This window comes from Ranitomeya imitator, chromosome 5 (genome assembly GCF_032444005.1).
Source record: "Ranitomeya imitator isolate aRanImi1 chromosome 5, aRanImi1.pri, whole genome shotgun sequence".
NCBI classification, from domain to species: Eukaryota; Metazoa; Chordata; class Amphibia; order Anura; family Dendrobatidae; genus Ranitomeya; species Ranitomeya imitator.
This window is the reverse complement of record NC_091286.1, coordinates 649,947,552-649,967,230: the sequence shown is the minus strand read 5'-3', so window position 1 is coordinate 649,967,230 and position 19,679 is coordinate 649,947,552. Positions and strand designations below refer to the sequence as shown.

The 19,679-nt window shown below is 44.0% G+C and overlaps 1 protein-coding gene across 2 annotated transcripts in view; it reads right to left on the bottom strand.

The window, feature by feature from the left end:
* Positions 1 to 19,679, bottom strand: part of KLHL29 (kelch like family member 29) — a 991,490-nt gene that overhangs the window by 586,033 nt on the left and 385,778 nt on the right. For both annotated transcript variants that reach the window (XM_069728156.1, XM_069728157.1), the window contains exon 4: positions 7,710 to 8,034. In XM_069728156.1, the coding sequence (XP_069584257.1) occupies positions 7,710 to 7,967 (258 nt within the window). In that variant the 5' untranslated portion in view covers positions 7,968 to 8,034. The remainder of the gene's footprint in view (positions 1 to 7,709; positions 8,035 to 19,679) is intronic.

Sequence of the window (19,679 nt, the reverse complement as noted above, 5' to 3'; positions counted from 1 at the left end):
AGGTCAGCTGTATATTGCGACCTGCGGACCAGTGTTTCCGGGTGTTTTGTTATCACAGATAGCCCGGTCCGATTTCCACATTTTGCCCAGGTCTGTTATATATGAGCCATATACTAATTTGTGTACTAGATGTTACGTACTATACCACTGATGGCGAACCTTTTAGAGACCGAGTGCCCAAACTGCAATCTAAAATCCACTTACGGTATTTATTGCAAAGTGCCAACACAGCAATTTAACCGGAATACTGTGGTTTTAGATTAGAAAATCTCCTACACTAGCACACCATAGCAAAGAGCTTGTAAGCACTGCACTCCAAGCCAAAGATACTAGCCACCGATTGCAGTGGAGGTCTGTTCTTGAGAATGAAGAGGATTTTTATTCCAAAGTAATATTGCCAAGTTGTTTGTTTTTTACAGCCTCTTTGCAATTGTAACCCTTTATCATGATGAGAATAACCCTTTAAGCCAGGCATGTCAAACTATATTCACATATTCCTCCATACAGTGAAATGGGCCTCACATAGTGCTCCATACTGTATAATGGCCCCACATGATGCTCCATACTGTATAATGACCATATATGATGCTCCATACTGTATAATGGCCACACATGATGCTCCATACTGTATAATGGCCACACATGATGCTCCATACTGTATAATGGCCACACATGATGCTCCATACTGTATAATGGCCACACATGATGCTGCCTACTGTGCAATGGCCACACATGATGCTCCATACTGTATAATGGCCACACATGATGCTCCATACTGTATAATGGCCCCACATGATGAAGCATACTTTATAATGGCCCAACATGATGATGCATACCGTATAATGGCCCCACATGATGATGCATACTTTATAATGGCCCCACATGATACATACAGTATAATGGCCACATATGATGCTCCATACTGTATAATGACCCCACATGATGATGCTTAATACTGTATAATGGCCCCACATGATGGTACATAGAGTATGATGGCCCCACATGATGCTGCATACAGTATAATGGCCAAATATGATGCTGCATACATTATAATGGCCACATATGACGCTGCATACAGTATAATGGCCACACATGATGATGCATACAATATAATAGCCCCACATGATGCTGCATACAGTATAATGGCCAAATATGATGCTGCATACATTATAATGGCCACATATGATGCTACATACAGTATAATGGCCCCATATACTGCTCCATACTGTGTAATGGCCTTGCATTACAAAAAAAATACTCACCTCTGTCCGTTCCAACACTGATCTAGTCTCTTCATATATCAGTCCTACCTGTGGGCATGCGCACCATCTCGGCAATAGTGCCGCCGTCACTCTCCTCAGATCGCGCACCATCCCCGTCCTCAGCAAGAGCGCAGACTGATGGAACGGCGTGCGGCCTGATGGGAGAGTTGGGGTGCATGTCCACTGTCCAGATTACATCCGGATTAGCTGCGGATTGAATGCTGCGTACAACAGCAGAGCCACGTAGTATATTGCCCAGCCACGTAGTATATTGCACAGTCACGTAGTATATTGCCCAGCCACGTAGTATATTGCCCAGCCACGTAGTATATTGCACAGTCACGTAGTATATTGCCCAGCCACGTAGTATATTGCCCAGCCACGTAGTATATTGCCCAGTCACGTAGTATATTGCCCAGCCACGTAGTATATTGCCCAGCTACATAGTATATTGCCTGGCGACGTAGTATATTGCCCAGTTACATTGTATATTGCCCAGCGACGTAGTATATTGCCCAGTGACATAGTATATTGCCCAGCCACGTAGTATATTGCCCAGTCACGTAGTATATTGCCCAGCTACATAGTATATTGCCTGGCGACGTAGTATATTGCCCAGTTACATTGTATATTGCCCAGCGACGTAGTATATTGCCCAGTGACATAGTATATTGCCCAGCCACGTAGTATATTGCCCAGACACATAGTATACAGCAGAGCCACGTAGTATATTGCTATGACTTATTGCTGCAGCTTCAGCTTACATACAGATCGGGTGACGCTGGAGCCGGGACCTTATCTGTATGTAAGTTTATGGTGCAATAAATCTCAGTACAGTACAGATAGATCCTCTGCAGAAAGCAGATAAGAAAGCAGGAATTAGATGAAGTCCGTCACATACCTCCTGCCCCGACCCCTGGCTCGCTCTCTGCCAACTTCTTCTCTCCTCTCCAGGCCTCGGGCAGAGTGAAACAGGCGCGCAGGTGACGTCAGATCAGCAGACACACAGCCTGCTGTCTGCAATGGGGGATGCCGGCCGGCACTTGTACACTGCTAATACAGTGCGGGCCCGGGCCTGCATCGATCTACAGCGGCAGCAGAAAGCCCCTGTCTGCAAGGGCCCCCTCCACCTCCGGGCCCCGGTGCGGCTGCACCGGTTGAACCGGCGGTAGGTCCGCCCCTGACTTTTTGGCAGTATATTGTACATGGTGGTGAACAGCTGGTGCACCATCCAACAGTCCAAAAATAACAATAGGTTATAACAAGAAATCAGTAATAACGTTCTTGAAAAATGTGTAGGAAGTAACAAGTAGAATGATATGGGAGATGGTCCATGTAGCATAATGTGGTAGATTGTCTATGTAGGATGATGTGGGAGATGGTTCATGTAGGATGGTGTGGGATATGGTCCATGTAGGATGATGTGAGAGATGGTTCATGCAGGATGGTGTGGGATATTTTCCATGTAGCATGATGTGGGAGATGGCCCATGTAGGATGATGTTGGAAATGTTTCAGGTAGGATGATGTGGGAGATGGTCCATGTAGGATGTTGTGGGAGATGGTCCATGTAGGATGATGTGGGATATGGTCCATATAGGATGTTGTGGGTTTTGTCCATGTAGGATGTTGTGGCATATGGTTCATGTAGGATGTTGTGGGTTTTGTCCATGTAGGATGATGTGGGAGATGGTCCTTTTAGGATAGTGTCAGATATGGTCCATGTATGATGATGTGGGATATGGTCCATGTAGGATAGTGTGGGATATGCACAAAAGAATGCCCCACAATATAAATACGGAGGACCGTGAAAATTTAGGAAAACCAAAGCAAGAAAAGTCCTCCAAAAATCCAAATAAAAACATAATTTTATTAAACCATGTTTAAAACATAAATAAAAAAGGGTTGATTTCATACAAATAAGGAATGAAAAAGACAAGCAAACATTGGGCAGTAGTATGAAAATTGGTCCAATAATAAATAAACAGATGATAACAATAGTAGATCACCACAGGTAAAACAGATTGAAAGCACAATATTTAGAATAATTGGAATACAAAATTCATGTGCATGAGGACCCAAAATATTATACAAGACTACAGGACTAAGTAGAGCTAATTACTAAGTGTTTCTCTGCACATCACAGCCAAAAGTGAAGCATAAAGTAAACAATAATCCACAATAGGTATTAAGCTAGTGAATGCACATAGTTACCCAGAGTCCAGCTTTTTTTTAGTGTGGGAAATGGTCCATGTACAGCGTTGGACTGGAGCACCTTGGGCCCACCAAAGAAAATCATTCTTGGGGCACACTATGTAGCTACATAGAAATCAATACAAGACCACCAATTGTGCGATAAAACATGGTAATATCAGGGAATAATATAGGGTAGTACACGTATTATTATGTAGCAGGAGTTGGGGTAGCCCTCCTCATAGAATATAATGTAGCCCCCTCATAGAATATAATGTAGCCCCCCTCATAGAATATAATGCAGCCTCCCTCATAGAATATAATGTAGCCTCCCACATAGAATATAATGCAGCCCCCCTCATAAAAAAATGTAGCCCCCTCAAAGAATATAATGCAGCCCCCTCTCATAGATAATGCAGCCCACCTCATAGAATATAATACAGCACCCCACAAAATATAATGCAACCCCCTCATAAGGTATAATACAGTCACTACTATAGAATATAATGTAGCACCCTTATAGGGTATAATAATGTAGCCTCCCTCATATAGTATAATGCAGCCTCCCTCATATAGTATAATGCAGCCCCCATAGATTATACTGTAGTCCCCTCCATAGGGCATAATGCTGCCCCCTTATATAGTATGATGTAGCCCCCCAGAATTTAATGTAGTCCCGAGAGAATAATAATGCAGCCCCACCACAGAATATAATGTAGCCCCCAATAGAGTAAACTGTAACCCCCTCATAAAGTATGATTTAGCCCCCAGAATATAATGTAGTCCCCTGAGAGAATAATGCAGTCCCCTCTACAGAATATAATGTAGCCCCCTCATAAAGTATAATGCAGCCCCCCTTATAGGGTATAATGCAGCCCCTCTCCACCTCCATAATTTTTCTCCCCCTCCACCCCCATCATTGCCTTCTCCCCACCACCCCTATCATTGCCCTTTCCACCACCTCCATCATTGCCTTCTCCACCACAATCCCCACCATTGCCTTCTCCCCACAATCCCCATCATTGCCCATTCCACCACCACCACTGTCTATTCCACCACTACCATCATTGTCCTTTACACCAAAACCATCATTGCTTTCTCCCCCACCACCCCCCATTTCAACACCCCCATAATTGCCCATTTCAACACCTTCATCATTGCCTCCCCCCACCACCACCATCATTGTCCTCTCAACCACAACCATTATTACCTTCTTCCCCATAATCTCATCATTGCCCATTTCACCACCTCCATCATTGCCTACTTCCCCACCAATCCCATCGTCCTTCTCCACCACCCCATCATTGCCAATCTCCAATACACACACACCACCGCATCACTCTCTCACACTCACACACAAAGCACCGCATCACACCACATACACACACGCACCTCTCGAAGCAAATCTCGGCTGCCTCTTCCTTGCCAGCAGCTTTCTGTCTGAAACAGCCACGCGCTGAATGATGACATCATCCAGCTGCGCTGTCTCAGACAGGAAGCGCCGTGCAGGAAGCAGGACACCGGGATGTGTTTTGAGAGGTGAGTGCTTTTGTGTGCGTGTGTGTATGTGGTGCGGTGCTTTGTGTGTGTGAGAGAGAGTGGTGCGGTGGTGGTGGGGCTTTACATGCGGGTAATGTTAGCTGCACCCTGCGGCTAACGCTGCCCGCTATTAAAGTGAAATGGTATTCATTCCTCTCTATGCCTATGTGGGCGTGGAGAAGCGTGAATATTCATTTCTCTTTAGCAGCGGGGCCAGGCGTGGCTTCCTGTCACCCGCTGCTGCTCCACTGGTACAGGGCAGGCACCCTTGACTTAGGGGCCCAATAGCCACTGAGGGCCTTCTGCAGCTGCTGACCAGTATGCCAGAAGGTGTCAGTTCCTGGGCCCACCGGAGAATCCTCCAGTCCTCAGGTGGGTCAGTAAGACCCTGTGACCATGTAGGATGATGTGGGAGATGGCTCATGTAGAATGGTGTGGGATAACATCCATTTAGTATGATGTGTGAGATGGCCCATGTAGGATGATGTGGGAGATGGTCCATATATAAGATGGACCAGAGGTCCTAATAGAGTAATATGAGATAGGTAAGGACATACGTGTCTTTAAACACAGTAGTTTCAAAGAAGATTACATGATATACAGCTCGGATCCGGTAACAGACAAAGAAAAGACAGACAAGTTCTTCAGAAGTTCTTCCAGACTGCTTTATTGCTAGACCTCGCTTGTTTATTCAGAATCAGATCATGGCCCTGACAACCGTAATGTACCTAGATGGAGCCAGGAAGTTAGAAATAACATTTATGTCTCACCAAGCCGAACAAAAAGCTAAGACGTGTCATCACTTCTGGAGAAGACCAAAACGTTTGAACCAATGATTGACAGGTTGATTGCTGCAAAATGAAACCATTTAGATACAATTGAGTCCGGTAAAAGGCGCTACATAAGCTATTCTGGGGATTTAGGATATTGCACTGATCTATTCTGCTACCTTTTTTTTCAACTAGTCGTTAGAAGAGAATGGACAGAGTTCAAATCCATTGGCTTAAGAAAGTGTTTTATGGGCCAATGGCCTACCATTATGTTTTTTGGCGCCATGACGGGGTACACATTTCTAAGATACACTATTGAAGAGGTCGACCACTTTTGGGGACAATATATTTCTTTACTAAATGAATGTATTTGGCAATAAATAGCATTTTTGCAATTGCGTTTCAGTAAAATTTTGCACCGATTTGCTTTTACAGGATCTTTGTTTTTGCCGAACATTCAACTAGTGGGAGCCTGGTCATAAATCAGCTTAGAGTAAGCCATAAAAAGTCAGAATGATCTCACTGACAGATTCTCATGTAACTCATTCTGAGCCAGTAATAGACGCTCTAACACAAAGGGACACCGTGCAAATTTTTAAGGAAAACCAATTGCAAAAATTATTACTTTTTTTTTAAGTAAAAAAATAAATAAAATAAGGTGAAAATTGTGCCCAAATGTGGAATGTAGAAAACCCCTTTAATGGAGAATCTGCTTGAACTACTTCCTCAATATATTAATGCTACCTCTAACTCCTTTGCTGCATCGGTTGAAGTCGTCAACCGCAAACTGATATTGACAAGAGGACCAACCGTCACCTTGACATTTTCCAAATTAATCTGGCTAATTATAATCATGTTCCCTTACGATTTAACCACTAGTTACCAGATCAGCAAAACAACACCAACCCAGCTTCAAACCAATGGGTCTAATTAAGGACACTCCATGTTTTTGATGAAGTCTTAAATAGACATTTCTAGAACCAACAGCCAGGGACACCAAGTCAGAATTGGATCCTCATGAATATTAGCTCCAGGTATCATGCTACATCCACCATTAACAAAAGGTCACAGTCGTAGTCATATGTCACAATGATATAAATTACTTCCTTTAGTTTTTTTTCCATTCTGTAATAGAACATCAAACATTTCACTATGTGGGCAAATCAATAGACATACTGTAATATATGCAAAAAAAAAACAGGCACACCTCCGCGGAACGCTGGCAGATGAAAGAGGCCATATTTCTTCTTGGCAAATGTACCATACAGTTCAAGATGGGTAACCTGACACTCTGAATGGAGAATAGGTGGGATTCAATGATTATTTAGACCAAGGACACAAACTATTGAGAGTCACTTCCTTTTCCTGGGTTGTGCAAAGTAGGTTTTACACCAAGGAAAGATAAACATGATGGGTACCATTGGTCGGGAATTTCTTGAGCCTACCAGTGGGGCACAATTATCCAATAGACTTTACTGGTAGTGGTCTCCAAAGTTCCCTCCAAACTACGGTAGGTTGTTTTTCTGCTGGACGCTCAGAGACTAATCATTTCATCACAGCCTTTAGTGACTTTGAAATGTCCTTTGGTACTCTAGTGGTCCAGGTCGAACTTTGATCATTGACCACACATGAACCCTTAACAAGAATTAATTCGCCCTCTAATTTTCTCCATCTGCTTTGTGGGTGGAAATAATCATTGTGAGATCCCACATTGATCCTCAATATTCTGTGGCTCCAATGGAAACCATAGTTCAGGTTCTGAAAGCGGATACATTTCAAATTGGGAACATGAATCATAAAGCATACTGTATAAGTACATTACATTCTGGAACTGGCTTTTTGAAAATATACTTAAATAATTTAGACCAATCATATATATGTATTTTTAAACCATATAACTAAAATTCAATATGTCCCCGAAAAAAATCTTTAAAAGGTTTTCTTACTTTGGATGCCGAAGCTGCAGAAGGGTTGCTTGCGTTGCTCGTCACGGCATCACTGCCAACCGTTGCGGAATTGGTGGATGTAGGTGTGGGAAGACGGGATGGCACAATCGGTAGAGGAAGCAGTCCAGGCCTGTTGTTACCATTGCCATTGACTATACTGTTGGCATTACTTGTGTTCATATGATTGCTACTTGGACTCCACTCCCATCTTTCCCATCCTCCGCAGAAATCCCTCTCGAACCTAGTGTGCCGGGACATCCTGGAACGTGAACTTCACGCAGGGCAGTTATCCTCCCCTTTTCCAATTCTTCTGTTACCAAGAGAGCTGAAACAATGAACAAAAAAAAAAAAAAAGAAGTAAGAAACGAAATATTACAAAAAAAAAAAAAAAAAAAAGGATAAAATTCCTAGAATCTCATAAATGAGAAACATTATTTATAGGAGACTTCTATATGATAATTGATGTGAAATCTCAGCAAGCCCACTGAGAATAATGAGCAACAAAAAAAATTATTTCTCCTAGCGTATAACAGGATAATTATTAGCAATGAAAGTTCATTCTTTGAAAAGCAAAAAAAAAATAAAAAAAAAAAATAAAAAAAGTTGAGAACAGAACTTGGAACGGCTCCTGCTGTTTTCATTTAGAAAATAATAAATCCTAAACCAATTTCTATTCGCCTGCCTTTCATCATGGAATTGTAAACCACTAGATTAACCGCTTTGCTGTGTCGAGAGACAAAAGACCCGGTGATTGGGACCTGGTTAAATTTAGTCAATACAATTACTGAATGGATTGTGTTTTTTGTCTTATTTGGAGGGGGGCATTGTAACCCCTCAATTACGGTATCAATGTGAAGAGACCATTAGCAGCTTGTATATGACAGTACATAAATCAATTGCTCAGAAAAAGAAGTATAAAGAGTATCTGCCAAGGAGGGTTCTACGTTGTGGCGATGAAAAGTGATGACGTTTTCCAATTTTTTCCAATTTTCCAAATTTCAATCTCAGTTTTAATGAAATCTTCTTTGGTTTGCTTCTAGCAAACAATATTTAATAAAATGATTTTTGCACTTTATTTTTCTGACTTTCAACAAATTCCTGAATGTTAACAGGACTGCCAGAACGTCCACATGAGAAAATACAATTTCATTTCAGCTATACTGTCATGGGAACTCAATGGAAAAAACATGATTGTGTTTACCGAGAAGCAAATCTATAGATGACATCAGAATATTTTCAGCTACACAAAAAAAAAAAAAAAAAATATGTTCCTGGAATGGACGGATAGAAAGATTTTACTTTCCTCCCAGGGACTGAGTTCTCAAAGACGGAAAAGAGGCAAAAGTCTAAATAAGCAAAAACACGATAAGAGGACGAGAAATAAAACAAACAAGCAAATAGATATTTCCATATAAATCATCCATTATGTTACAACCACTGCCGGACGGGGTAAATAATATTGTCTTGTGACCGTGCTGCCTGTCAATCACGTAACGTATAAGAATAAGCATATAGTCAGTTTTTTTAAGTTACAGTATGTTGGAAGCGAGAAAAATCTGTAAGTGTAAGGATCAGAGTGACCTTGACCTTAGTTATATGAATAGGGGGAGGACTATGGGGGTGCATTATATTCTATGGAGAACTGTGGGGAGTACATTATATTATATGGAGGACCATGGGGAGAGCATTATATTATATGGAAGACCATGGGGAGTGCATTATATTATTTGGAGGACAATGGAGAGACCATTATATTCTATGGAGGACTATGGGGGTACATTACATTATATGGAGGACCATGGGGGTGCATTACATTTTTTGGAGGACTATGGAGAGACCATTATATTCTATGTGGGACTATGGGGAGTACATTATATTATATGGAGGACCATGGGGGTGCATTACATTTTGTGGAGGACTATGGGGAGACCATTATATTATAAGGAGGACTATGGGGAGTACATTATATTATATAGAGGACCACGGGGAGTGCATTATATTATATGGAGAACCATGGAGAGACCATTATATTCTATGGAGGACTATGGGGAGACCATTGTATTATAAGGAGGACTATGGGGAGTACATTATATTATATAGAGGACCACGGGGAGTGCATTATATTCTATGGAGGACCATGGGGAGACCATTATATTCTATGGAGGACCATGGGGAGACCATTATATTATATGGAGGACCATGGGGAGACGATTATATTATGTGGAGAGCATTATATTTTTTGGAGGACTATGGGGAGTACATTATATTATATGGAGGACCATGGGGAGTGCATTATATTATATGGAGGACAATGGAGAGACCATTATATTCTATGGAGGACTATGGGGAGTACATTATATTATATGGCGGACCATGGTTGTGCATTACATTTTTTGGAGGACTATGGGGAGTACATTATATTATATGGAGGACCATGGGGTGCATTATATTTTCTGGAGGACTAAGGGGAGTGCATTATATTCTATGGAGGACCATGGGGAGACCATTATATTCTATTAAGGACCATGGGGAGACCATTATATTATATGGAGGACCATGGGGAGACCATTATATTATGTGGAGAGCATTATATTATGTGGAGGACCATGTGAGAGCATTATATGGAGGACTATGTTGAGTGCAGAATACTATATGGAGGATTATGGGGGCGCACTATACTATATGGAGGACCATAAGGGACCCATTATACTATATGGAAGGCTATGTGTAGCCATATTAATATTTGGAGGGATACATGGGGGCCATTATAATATTTGGAGGCAGGGCTGTGGAGTCAAAGTCAGTGTTCATTTTGGACACCTAAAATAAATAATAAATTGTGCACAGTAGTTCAGTGAAGGATGTGCTGTAAACTTTTCCATAAGAGTTTGTGAAAGTTATGAAATGTCCTACAAATGTCTGCTCTGTTCCAATCCTGATCTAAAGACCTCGGCTTTTAGTTGAGATGAATCTGTGCTGCACTTTATGTCCATGCTCAGTAGTGACCAGTGCTGTGGAATCGGAGTCATAGAGTCAGAGTTGGGAGTCAGGGAAATTGAGGAATCGGAGGTTTGGCTTACCAACTTTGGCTATGTGGGGGCCATTATAATACTTGGAGGGCTATCTGGGGGCTATTATACTGTATGCAAGAAGTTATACAGTGTGACGGTTTATGGGGTCCATCATACTGTGTTGAAGGCTATGTGGACCATTATATTGTATGGAGGACTAGTGTGGGCCATTATACAGCGTGGAAAAGTGTGGGGCCCATTATACTGTATGGAGGGCTATGTGGGGGTCACAGTTGGGGGGTCATATTTTGTTGGGGTCACCAAAATTTGCCTTGGGCATTGAGGTGGCATACAGTAGGGTCCTTAGACTATGCATGTAGAGGTTAATGTGGATGAACTCACCATGGGGGTATCGTACTGTGTTTGTGGGACACTTTTGTTGGCATTATACTTTATGGGGGCAATTAAAGAGGAATCTATGACTTCAGCAGGAGTAAAATTACTTTGTAAAGGATGAAAAGTTGTAAGACATGCTATTCTGTGACCCTGACAAATATGTAATTATTTTTTAGGGGGGGAAAGTGGTGGGGGGCACAATTAAAACTTCTGCTATGGGGCCCCATGATTTCTATGTATGCCCGTGTCTGAGCATCCCCAATTCAGCAGGTCTTGTCGGGTGGTCCTTCTACACTGTGCTTAGTACCTACAAAAGTAGGGTGACAACCAGTGCACCAGCAACAATTTCATGGATGGCTAAGACTCATTGCTGAGTGTAGAAAGAGAAGTTCAGCCGGTCTGGTTCAATCACACAGAAAAGCGACAGTAGCAATAATTGCTGAAAACTTTACTGCTGGCTGTAATAGAAAATGTATCAAGACAAGAGAGAGCATCGCAGCTTCTTACGAATGGGACTGCAGTGACGCAGACCGTACCTAATGCTCATGCTGTGTGAGCACTATCCAACAATGCTTACAAGGGGCACATGAGTATTGGACCAGAGTGAAAAGGAAGAAGGTGACCCGATGTAATAAATCATGATGTGGACAACCACGTGCTTGTGCGTCACTTCCCAGGTGAAGAGATGGCACAAGGTTGCTTTATGAGAAGACAAACCGGTGAAGACAGTGTGATAGGGAAGGAAATGTTCTACTGGTAAACTCTGGGTCCCGGCATCATGTAGATTTCGCATCTAAAGAACCCAGTATTGTATCTTGAAGCTCATGGGCCCTAATGCAAAATGTTCCACAGGGTTCTCAACTATCATGGGAATTGACGTATCAGGGCTAGGCCTTCTAGGTCTGCTGCCGTGTAAAAACTGTTCAGAAATGGTCTGAGAAACAAAGAGATCAAGGTGATGACTTGTCTCCAAATTACCCAGATCTCAATCACCTGTGGGATATGCTGGAAAACAAGTCTGATAAATAGAAGCCGCACCGAACAAAGCACAGGGCTAAGAAGGATTGTCCAAGGTTCAAGTCTAAAGTCACTCTATGTGGCTGCAGATTTGTGAATCCTAACAGCGCGCGCACTGCACACTGTCAGGATTCTCCGGTGATGCCACCGGGAGCAAGCGAGAGCGTAACTGCATACATGCGGTCACATGTCGACTAGAAGTGATTATCCTCGCTCAATACAAGTGAATTAGGCGAGGCCAGACACGTCTAGTTGTTAAGTCTGCAAATTGCATAATTACAGTCACATGACCGCCCTCTCCAGATGCTAGAATCCCGACAGTGCGTACTGTGCGCGATGTGAGGAGTCAAAGGTCTGCAGTCACATAGAGAGAAAAGCCTTGGCAACCCTTTTAAAAACATTGCTGCTAATGTTTTTGTGCTATGAAGGGTCCAAATTGTGGCCCTCATATGGTGTTTTTTTTATAGTATGTATTTTCTGAGAAGAAATACCGACAGGAGGGGAGAGGAGGGGATGCAGCTGCAGTTTCTTTCTCCTTTATTGTGTTCCGGGAGGAAGAGCAGAAGGAGAGATATCACAACAAGAAGAATGAGCCCTTTCTACACACGTACTAGACACTGATAAGGAGGGGCAGTAATTTTCTTGGAAAATGCAAAGTTAAAAAAACTATAAAAAAACCTTTATTTCTTCCTTTTTTAAATGCCTCATTTTTAAGGAACAAAAAAAATTGAAAAAAAAATTCATAGCTTATTCAGGAGACAAAATGCTGTAGTAATTTTTCCTTGTGCAGAAACAGAACAGATGTCTCCCTCTCATACTGTACACATAGAGGACGGTATTACTGGGATTTTTGACACTCTTTAAATACCATAATGTGAGTTTAAGCCCCCAGGTACGATTCATCACAACTAATTTCCTCTCTTTATGGCACAAATCGGCGAAACCTAAATTGCAGTCCAATCAGCATCAGAGAATTACATCTGAAGGCAGGCAGCGAATGACAAATTGTATCCGGCACCGCCGTCCCGACCGTAGTTATGAGGCTCATAAAAGCGAGATTTTACGTAAAGTGCCAGCAGACCTATTACTATTTATGGCAAAAATACTGCAAATTCATAAAGGAAGGATTTTCATGGGTTCCCGTTCTTGCGAGCAGGTTGTGTAATGAAATTGTAATGCCGTTCAATAGACTTTTCTTTTTTTGATTGCAATGTTTTCTAATGGTAAATGAACGGGAAACAAAATGTTATCTGTAAATTGGAATACACAGGAATGAATAACGAGTAACGCAGGTAATCCGCCCTGTTCTCTATCCGTATCGCAGGTTCTGTGGGAGGCAGAAGACTTTACACCAACATATGTACGAGACGGTAAAAACAAAAGCCGATGTGCCGGGATATGTCGCCATTACCTGTCACTACACTGGGACGGCAATCCTGGCATAGAGAGATGGAGAGATGTGAGAGAGAGATGGAGAGACGTGAGAGAGAGCGACGTGAGAGAGATGGAGAGACGTGAGAGAGAGATGGGGAGACGTGAGAGAGAGATGGAGAGATGTGAGAGAGAGATGGAGAGACGTGAGAGAGAGCGACGTGAGAGAGATGGAGAGACGTGAAAGAGAGATGGGGAGACGTGAGAGAGATGGAGAGATGTGAGAGAGAGATGGAGAGACGTGAGAGAGAGCGACGTGAGAGAGATGGAGAGACGTGAGAGAGAGATGGGGAGACGTGAGAGAGAGATGGAGAGATGTGAGAGAGAGATGGAGAGACGTGAGAGAGAGCGACGTGAGAGAGATGGAGAGACGTGAAAGAGAGATGGGGAGACGTGAGAGAGATGGAGAGAGATGGAGAGAGATGGAGAGACGTGAGAGAGTGATGGAGAGACGTGAGAGAGAGCGACGTGAGAGATGGAGAGACGTGAGAGAGACGTGAGAGTGAGATGGAGCGACGTGAGAGACATGGAGAGACGTGAGAGAGCGACGTGAGAGTGAGATGGAGCGACGTGAGAGAGATGGAGAGACGTGACAGAGATGGAGAGACGTGAGAAAGAGCAACGTGAGAGTGAGATGGAGCGACGTGAGAGAGACGTGAGAGAGAGATGGAGAGATGTGAGAGAGACGTGAGAGAGATGGAGAGAGATGGAGAGACGTGAGAGAGTGATGGAGAGACGTGAGAGAGCGACGTGAGAGATGGAGAGACGTGAGAGAGACGTGAGAGTGAGATGGAGCGACGTGAGAGACATGGAGAGACGTGAGAGAGCGACGTGAGAGTGAGATGGAGCGACATGAGAGAGAGATGGAGAGACGTGACAGAGATGGAGAGACGTGAGAAAGAGCAACGTGAGAGTGAGATGGAGCGACGTGAGAGAGACGTGAGAGAGAGATGGAGAGATGTGAGAGACATGCAGAGACGTGAGAGAGAGACGTGAGAGTGAGATGGAGCGATGTGAGAGATGGAGAGACGTGAGAGAGAGCAACGTGAGAGTGAGATGGAGAGACGTGAGAGAGAGATGGAGAGATGTGAGAGACGTGAGAGAGAGCGGCGTGAGAGAGAGATGGAGCGACGTGAGAGATGGAGAGACGTGAGAGATGGAGAGACGTGAAAGTGACGTGAGAGTGAGATGGAGCGACGTGAGAGAGAGATGGAGAGACGTGACAGAGATGGGGAGACGTGAGAGAGAGCGATGTGAGAGAGCTAGAGAGACGTGAGAGAGTGATGGGGAGATGTGAGAGAGAGCGACGTGAGAGAGAGATGGAGAGACGTGAGAGAGATGGAGAGAGAGATGGGTAGACGTGAGAGAGAGATGGGGAGATGTGAGAGAGAGATGGTGAGCGACGTGAGAGAGAGATGGAGAGACGTGAGAGAGATGGAGAGAGAGATGGGGAGACGTGAGAGTGAGATGGAGCGATGTGAGAGTGATGGAGAGGCGTGAGAGATGGAGAGACGTGAGAGAGAGCGACGTGAGAAATGGAGAGACGTGAGAGAGATGTGAGAGTGAGATGGAGCGACGTGAGAGAGACGTGAGAAAGAGCGACGTGAGAGATGGAGAGACGTGAGAGAGAGACGTGAGAGTGAGTTGGAGCGACGTGAGAGAGATGGAGAGACGTGAGAGATGGAGAGACGTGAGAGAGAGCGACGTGAGAGTGAGATGGAGTGATGTTGGAGAGACGTGAGAGATGGAGAGACGTGAGAGAGCGACGTGAGAGTGAGATGGATGACGTGAGAGAGAGATGGAGAGACGTGAGAGAGAGATGGAGAGACGTGAGAGAGAGGGACGTGAGAGATGGAGAGACATGAGAGAGAGATGGGGAGACGTGAGAGAGAGCGAAGTGAGAGAGAGATGGAGAGACGTGAGAGAGATGGAGAGACGTGAGAGAGATGGAGAAACGTGAGAGAAAGATGGGGAGACGTGAGAGAGAGATGGAGAGACGAGAGAGAGATAGAGAGACGTGAGAGAGAGAGTTGCGGAGATGTGAGAGAGATGGGGAGACGTGAGAGAGAGCGACGTGAGAGAGAGAGATGGAGAGACATGAGAGAGAGATGGAGAGATGTGAGAGAGAGTTGGAGAAATGTGAGAGAGAGATGGAGAGATGTGAGAGAGAGATGGAGAAACGTGAGAGAGAGATGGAGAAACGTGAGAGAGAGATGGGGAGACGTGAGAGAGCGACGTGGGAGAGAGATGGAGAGAAGTGAGAAAGAGATGGGGAGATGTGAGAGAGCGATGTGAGAGTGAGATGGAGAGATGAGATGGAGAGAGAGATGGACAGACGTGAGAGATGGAGAGACGTGAGAGACGTGAGGCAGAGATGGAGAGATGTGAGAGAGATGTGAGAGAACTGTGAGAGAGACGCAAGAGAGAGACGTGACAGAGAGCTGGAGAGACGTGAGAGAGAGATGGAGAGAAGTGAGAGAGATGGAAAGACGTGAGCGAGAGATGGAGAGACGTGAGAGAACTGTGAGAGAGAGACGTGAGAGAGATGGAGAGATGTGAGATAGAGATGTGAGAGAGAGATGTGAGATAGAGATGTGAGAGCGAGAGATAGAGAGCGATAGATAGACGTGAGACAGAGACATGAGAGAGTGACATGAGAGCGAGAGAGATAGCGAGCGATAGATAGACGTGATATAGAGACATGAGAGAGAGGTGAGGGAGATGTGAGAGAGAGGTGAGAGAGGTGAAACAGAGCTGTGAGAGAGAGACGTGAGAAAGAGATTGAGAGACGTGAGATAGAGAGCACAAGAGACACGAAGGAGAGAGGTGAGATAGAAACGTGAAACAGAGAAAGAGCGACGTGAGATAGAGACATAAGAGAGAGACGTCAGAGAGAGATGTGAGCGTGAGTGAGATAGATATAGAAAAACATATGATGTCATCCGAAGCTCCTACACTGAGAACAGTTGCAGTGTGAAGGTCAACGGAAGGAGGACGGCCTATTTCCAACAGAGTCGAGGAGTGAGATAGGGCTGCAGCCTCAGTCCAACGCTCTTTAACATCTACATCAATGAGCTGGCAGTGGCCCTAGAGTCCTCCTCAGCACCAGGACTCACCCTCCATGACACCCAGGTGAAATTTCTGCTGTATGCAGATGACCTCGTGCTGTTATCACCAACTGAGAAAGGCCTCCAAGACCATCTGAAAATCCTAGAGACCTTCAGTAGCACATGGGCACTGCCAATCAACGAGAAAAAAACTAATATCATGGTGTTCCAGAAAAGAAAGCAGAAACCCACCGGCCATCCTACCTTTATGATAGACAACCATCCACTTACAGAAACCAACAGGTACACCTACCTGGGCCTAGAACTCAGCCAGTCAGGGAGCTTCAAGCATGCCATAGAGTTACTAAAAGACAAGGCATCCAAAGCCTTCTATGCCATCAGAAGGCATCTGTACCACCTCAAGGCACCAGTAACCGTATGGCTAAAAATTTTTGACTTCATCATTGCCCCAATCCTTCTATACGGTAGTGAGGTCTAGGGCCCAGTCTCATACCCAAACTGGTCAAAGTGGGACGCTGGGCCGACAGAAATATTCCACCTAGAGTTCTGCAAGCATCTTCTCCAAGTCCATCGGAGCACATCAAATAGCGCCTGCCGAGCAGAGCTGGGCAGACTCCCACTACACATCGCAATAAAGAAGAAGGCACTGTCATTCAAGGCTCATCTACAAAGTTGCAGTCCCAGATCCTACCATCACAAAGCCCTCCTACACCAGGAAGCCTCAGGAAGCCTCCCAAGAAAAAGTACCCAAAGCCAGTCTGACCAAGCCATCAACCTCCATGGCCTGACAAAAGGTGAAATTCAGAAGATGGTACACAAAGTCAAAGAGGAATATCTCAGCAGCTGGAGGAACGACATAAACAAATCCAAGAAACTGACAATATACTGGAATCTACAGAGGGAGTACAAACTGGCCCCATATCTAGAGAAACTAGAAAACCCCAAAGATCGACAGATCCTAAGCCGGTACAGACTGAGCGCCCACAGCCTACTCATCGAATCCGGGCGGCACCGACAAAACTACAAGCCCCGAGAGAGCAGACTCTGCCGGCAGTGCCCCCAGGAGGCCGTGGAGGATGAGGCCCACTTCCTGCTGAGGTGCCCCAAATACTCTGCAGTGAGGGACACTCACTTCAAGAGACTGTCTGATCTCCTCCCAGACTTCACCTCCAAGGAGGAGGAAGAGAAACTGCCAATAATACTGGTACTGGGGGAAGAGGAAAGTGCAGTGGCCGTATCAGCGGAATATGTCAGTGCCTGCCACAGACTAAGAGGAGCCTGATATGTCATGGACTCCCGTACCCCAACACTGGACACGTCCCTATCCCCCGACTAAAGAGCCTGATATGTCATGGACTCCTATACCCCAACACTGGACATATCCCTATCCCCCCGACTGAAGAGCCTGATATGTCATGGACTCCTATACCCCACCCTGGAAACATCCCCTATCCTCTAAAAGGAATCTGATATACCCTGGAGCTCTATATGCCTCCCTCCCCCACCCCCGTATTTTTACCATATGCTTTGGCAATGCTAACATGTACTTAGTCCTGCCAATAAAGCTCATTTGAATTTGAATTTGAGAGATGTGAGAGACAGGGACGTAAAAAGAGAGATGTGATATAGAGAGACGTGAGAGAGCCATGTGAGAGAGACGTGAGATGGAGACATGAGAGAGAGACTTGAAATAGAAAAACGTGAGATAGAGAGACGTGAGATGTAGAGATGTGAGAGAGCGAGAGAGAGAGCGATAGAGACATGAGAAAGATAGACACGTGAGACAGATAGAGACGTGAGAAAGACGTGAAAGAGACATGAGATAGAGAGCACGACGTGAGACAGCGAGAGCGATATAGAGACGTGAGAGAGATGTGAGAGATAGAGACGTGAGAGAGAGAAGTGAGAATGATAGAGACGTGAGAGAGATAGAGAGATGTGAGAGAGACACGTGAGAGAGATAGAGACGTCATATCTCCCTAAAGCAAACAGAAGAACTATATTAATTTGCTATCACCATAATTGCACTGACCAAACAATTGACAAACACTGAACAATCTCACAGGTTAGTTTTACCATAAAGTGAATTCTCCCCCCCCCCCCCCAAAAAAAATGGCATTATTGCTGTTTTTTTTTTTTCAATATCACTCCACTTGAATTTTTTTCCATTTTTCAGCACTTTATTACTAAATGAATGTTCTTATTCAAAAATACAAATTGGAAAAAAAAGGAAAATAAATGGCAGTACCTCGAAGGGGGTTAAAAAAAAATCAGTACTTTGTGGTTTGGAGGGTTCTCTTCTTCTTCTTCTGTTTTACATTTCTGAAGATGTGAAACGTAATCCAGGATTAATATGTTATTACATGGTGTATTTCTGGAGGACACCAGAATGTTATAGGAACAGGTATATGGGAAAAGAAAGCAGAACTATTATTCAAGATATAATAGGACGAGGTGCACTTAACAGAAGGAAGAAGGAGCTGCGGTCTGCTCCTAGTTTTGCCATATGTTATACTGTTTTTCATCTTCTTATCTGAGAATATATAGCTGGAGGATAAATATTGTGTGTAAATATGCCAGCGCTCCGCTACATGGTGGCTCCGATCCTAGTTATCGGCATATCCACATCCCACAAGCCATGAGACGCTGCTCAGGTTTCCTGGAAAGTTAATTAGGAAGAATAATTACAAGTTCAAGTCGTTGCATGACGCAAAAATGGAAAATCACCACCACGAATGGTGTATCCGTGTCTTGTACTACAGGCTATCACCACCATGGCTACAATGGCTGGAACGTCCGAAGAATTAGAAAAAAATTACAACTTCCTGTGGTGTTGCCACTTCGGAAAAGCCTTGTTCTATCCTCCTTCATGCCAAACAAGATTTTGTGCTAAATTATTATTTTTCTTCTTTTTTATTTTAGCAATGTTTTTTTCCCCCATATCACAATCTGTATTTAAAAAATAAAAATAGAAATTTTGCAATTTTCACACTGGTCAATGGGAGCTTTTTTTTTACACTTTAACTTCCTGTTGTTTCAGGAAACAA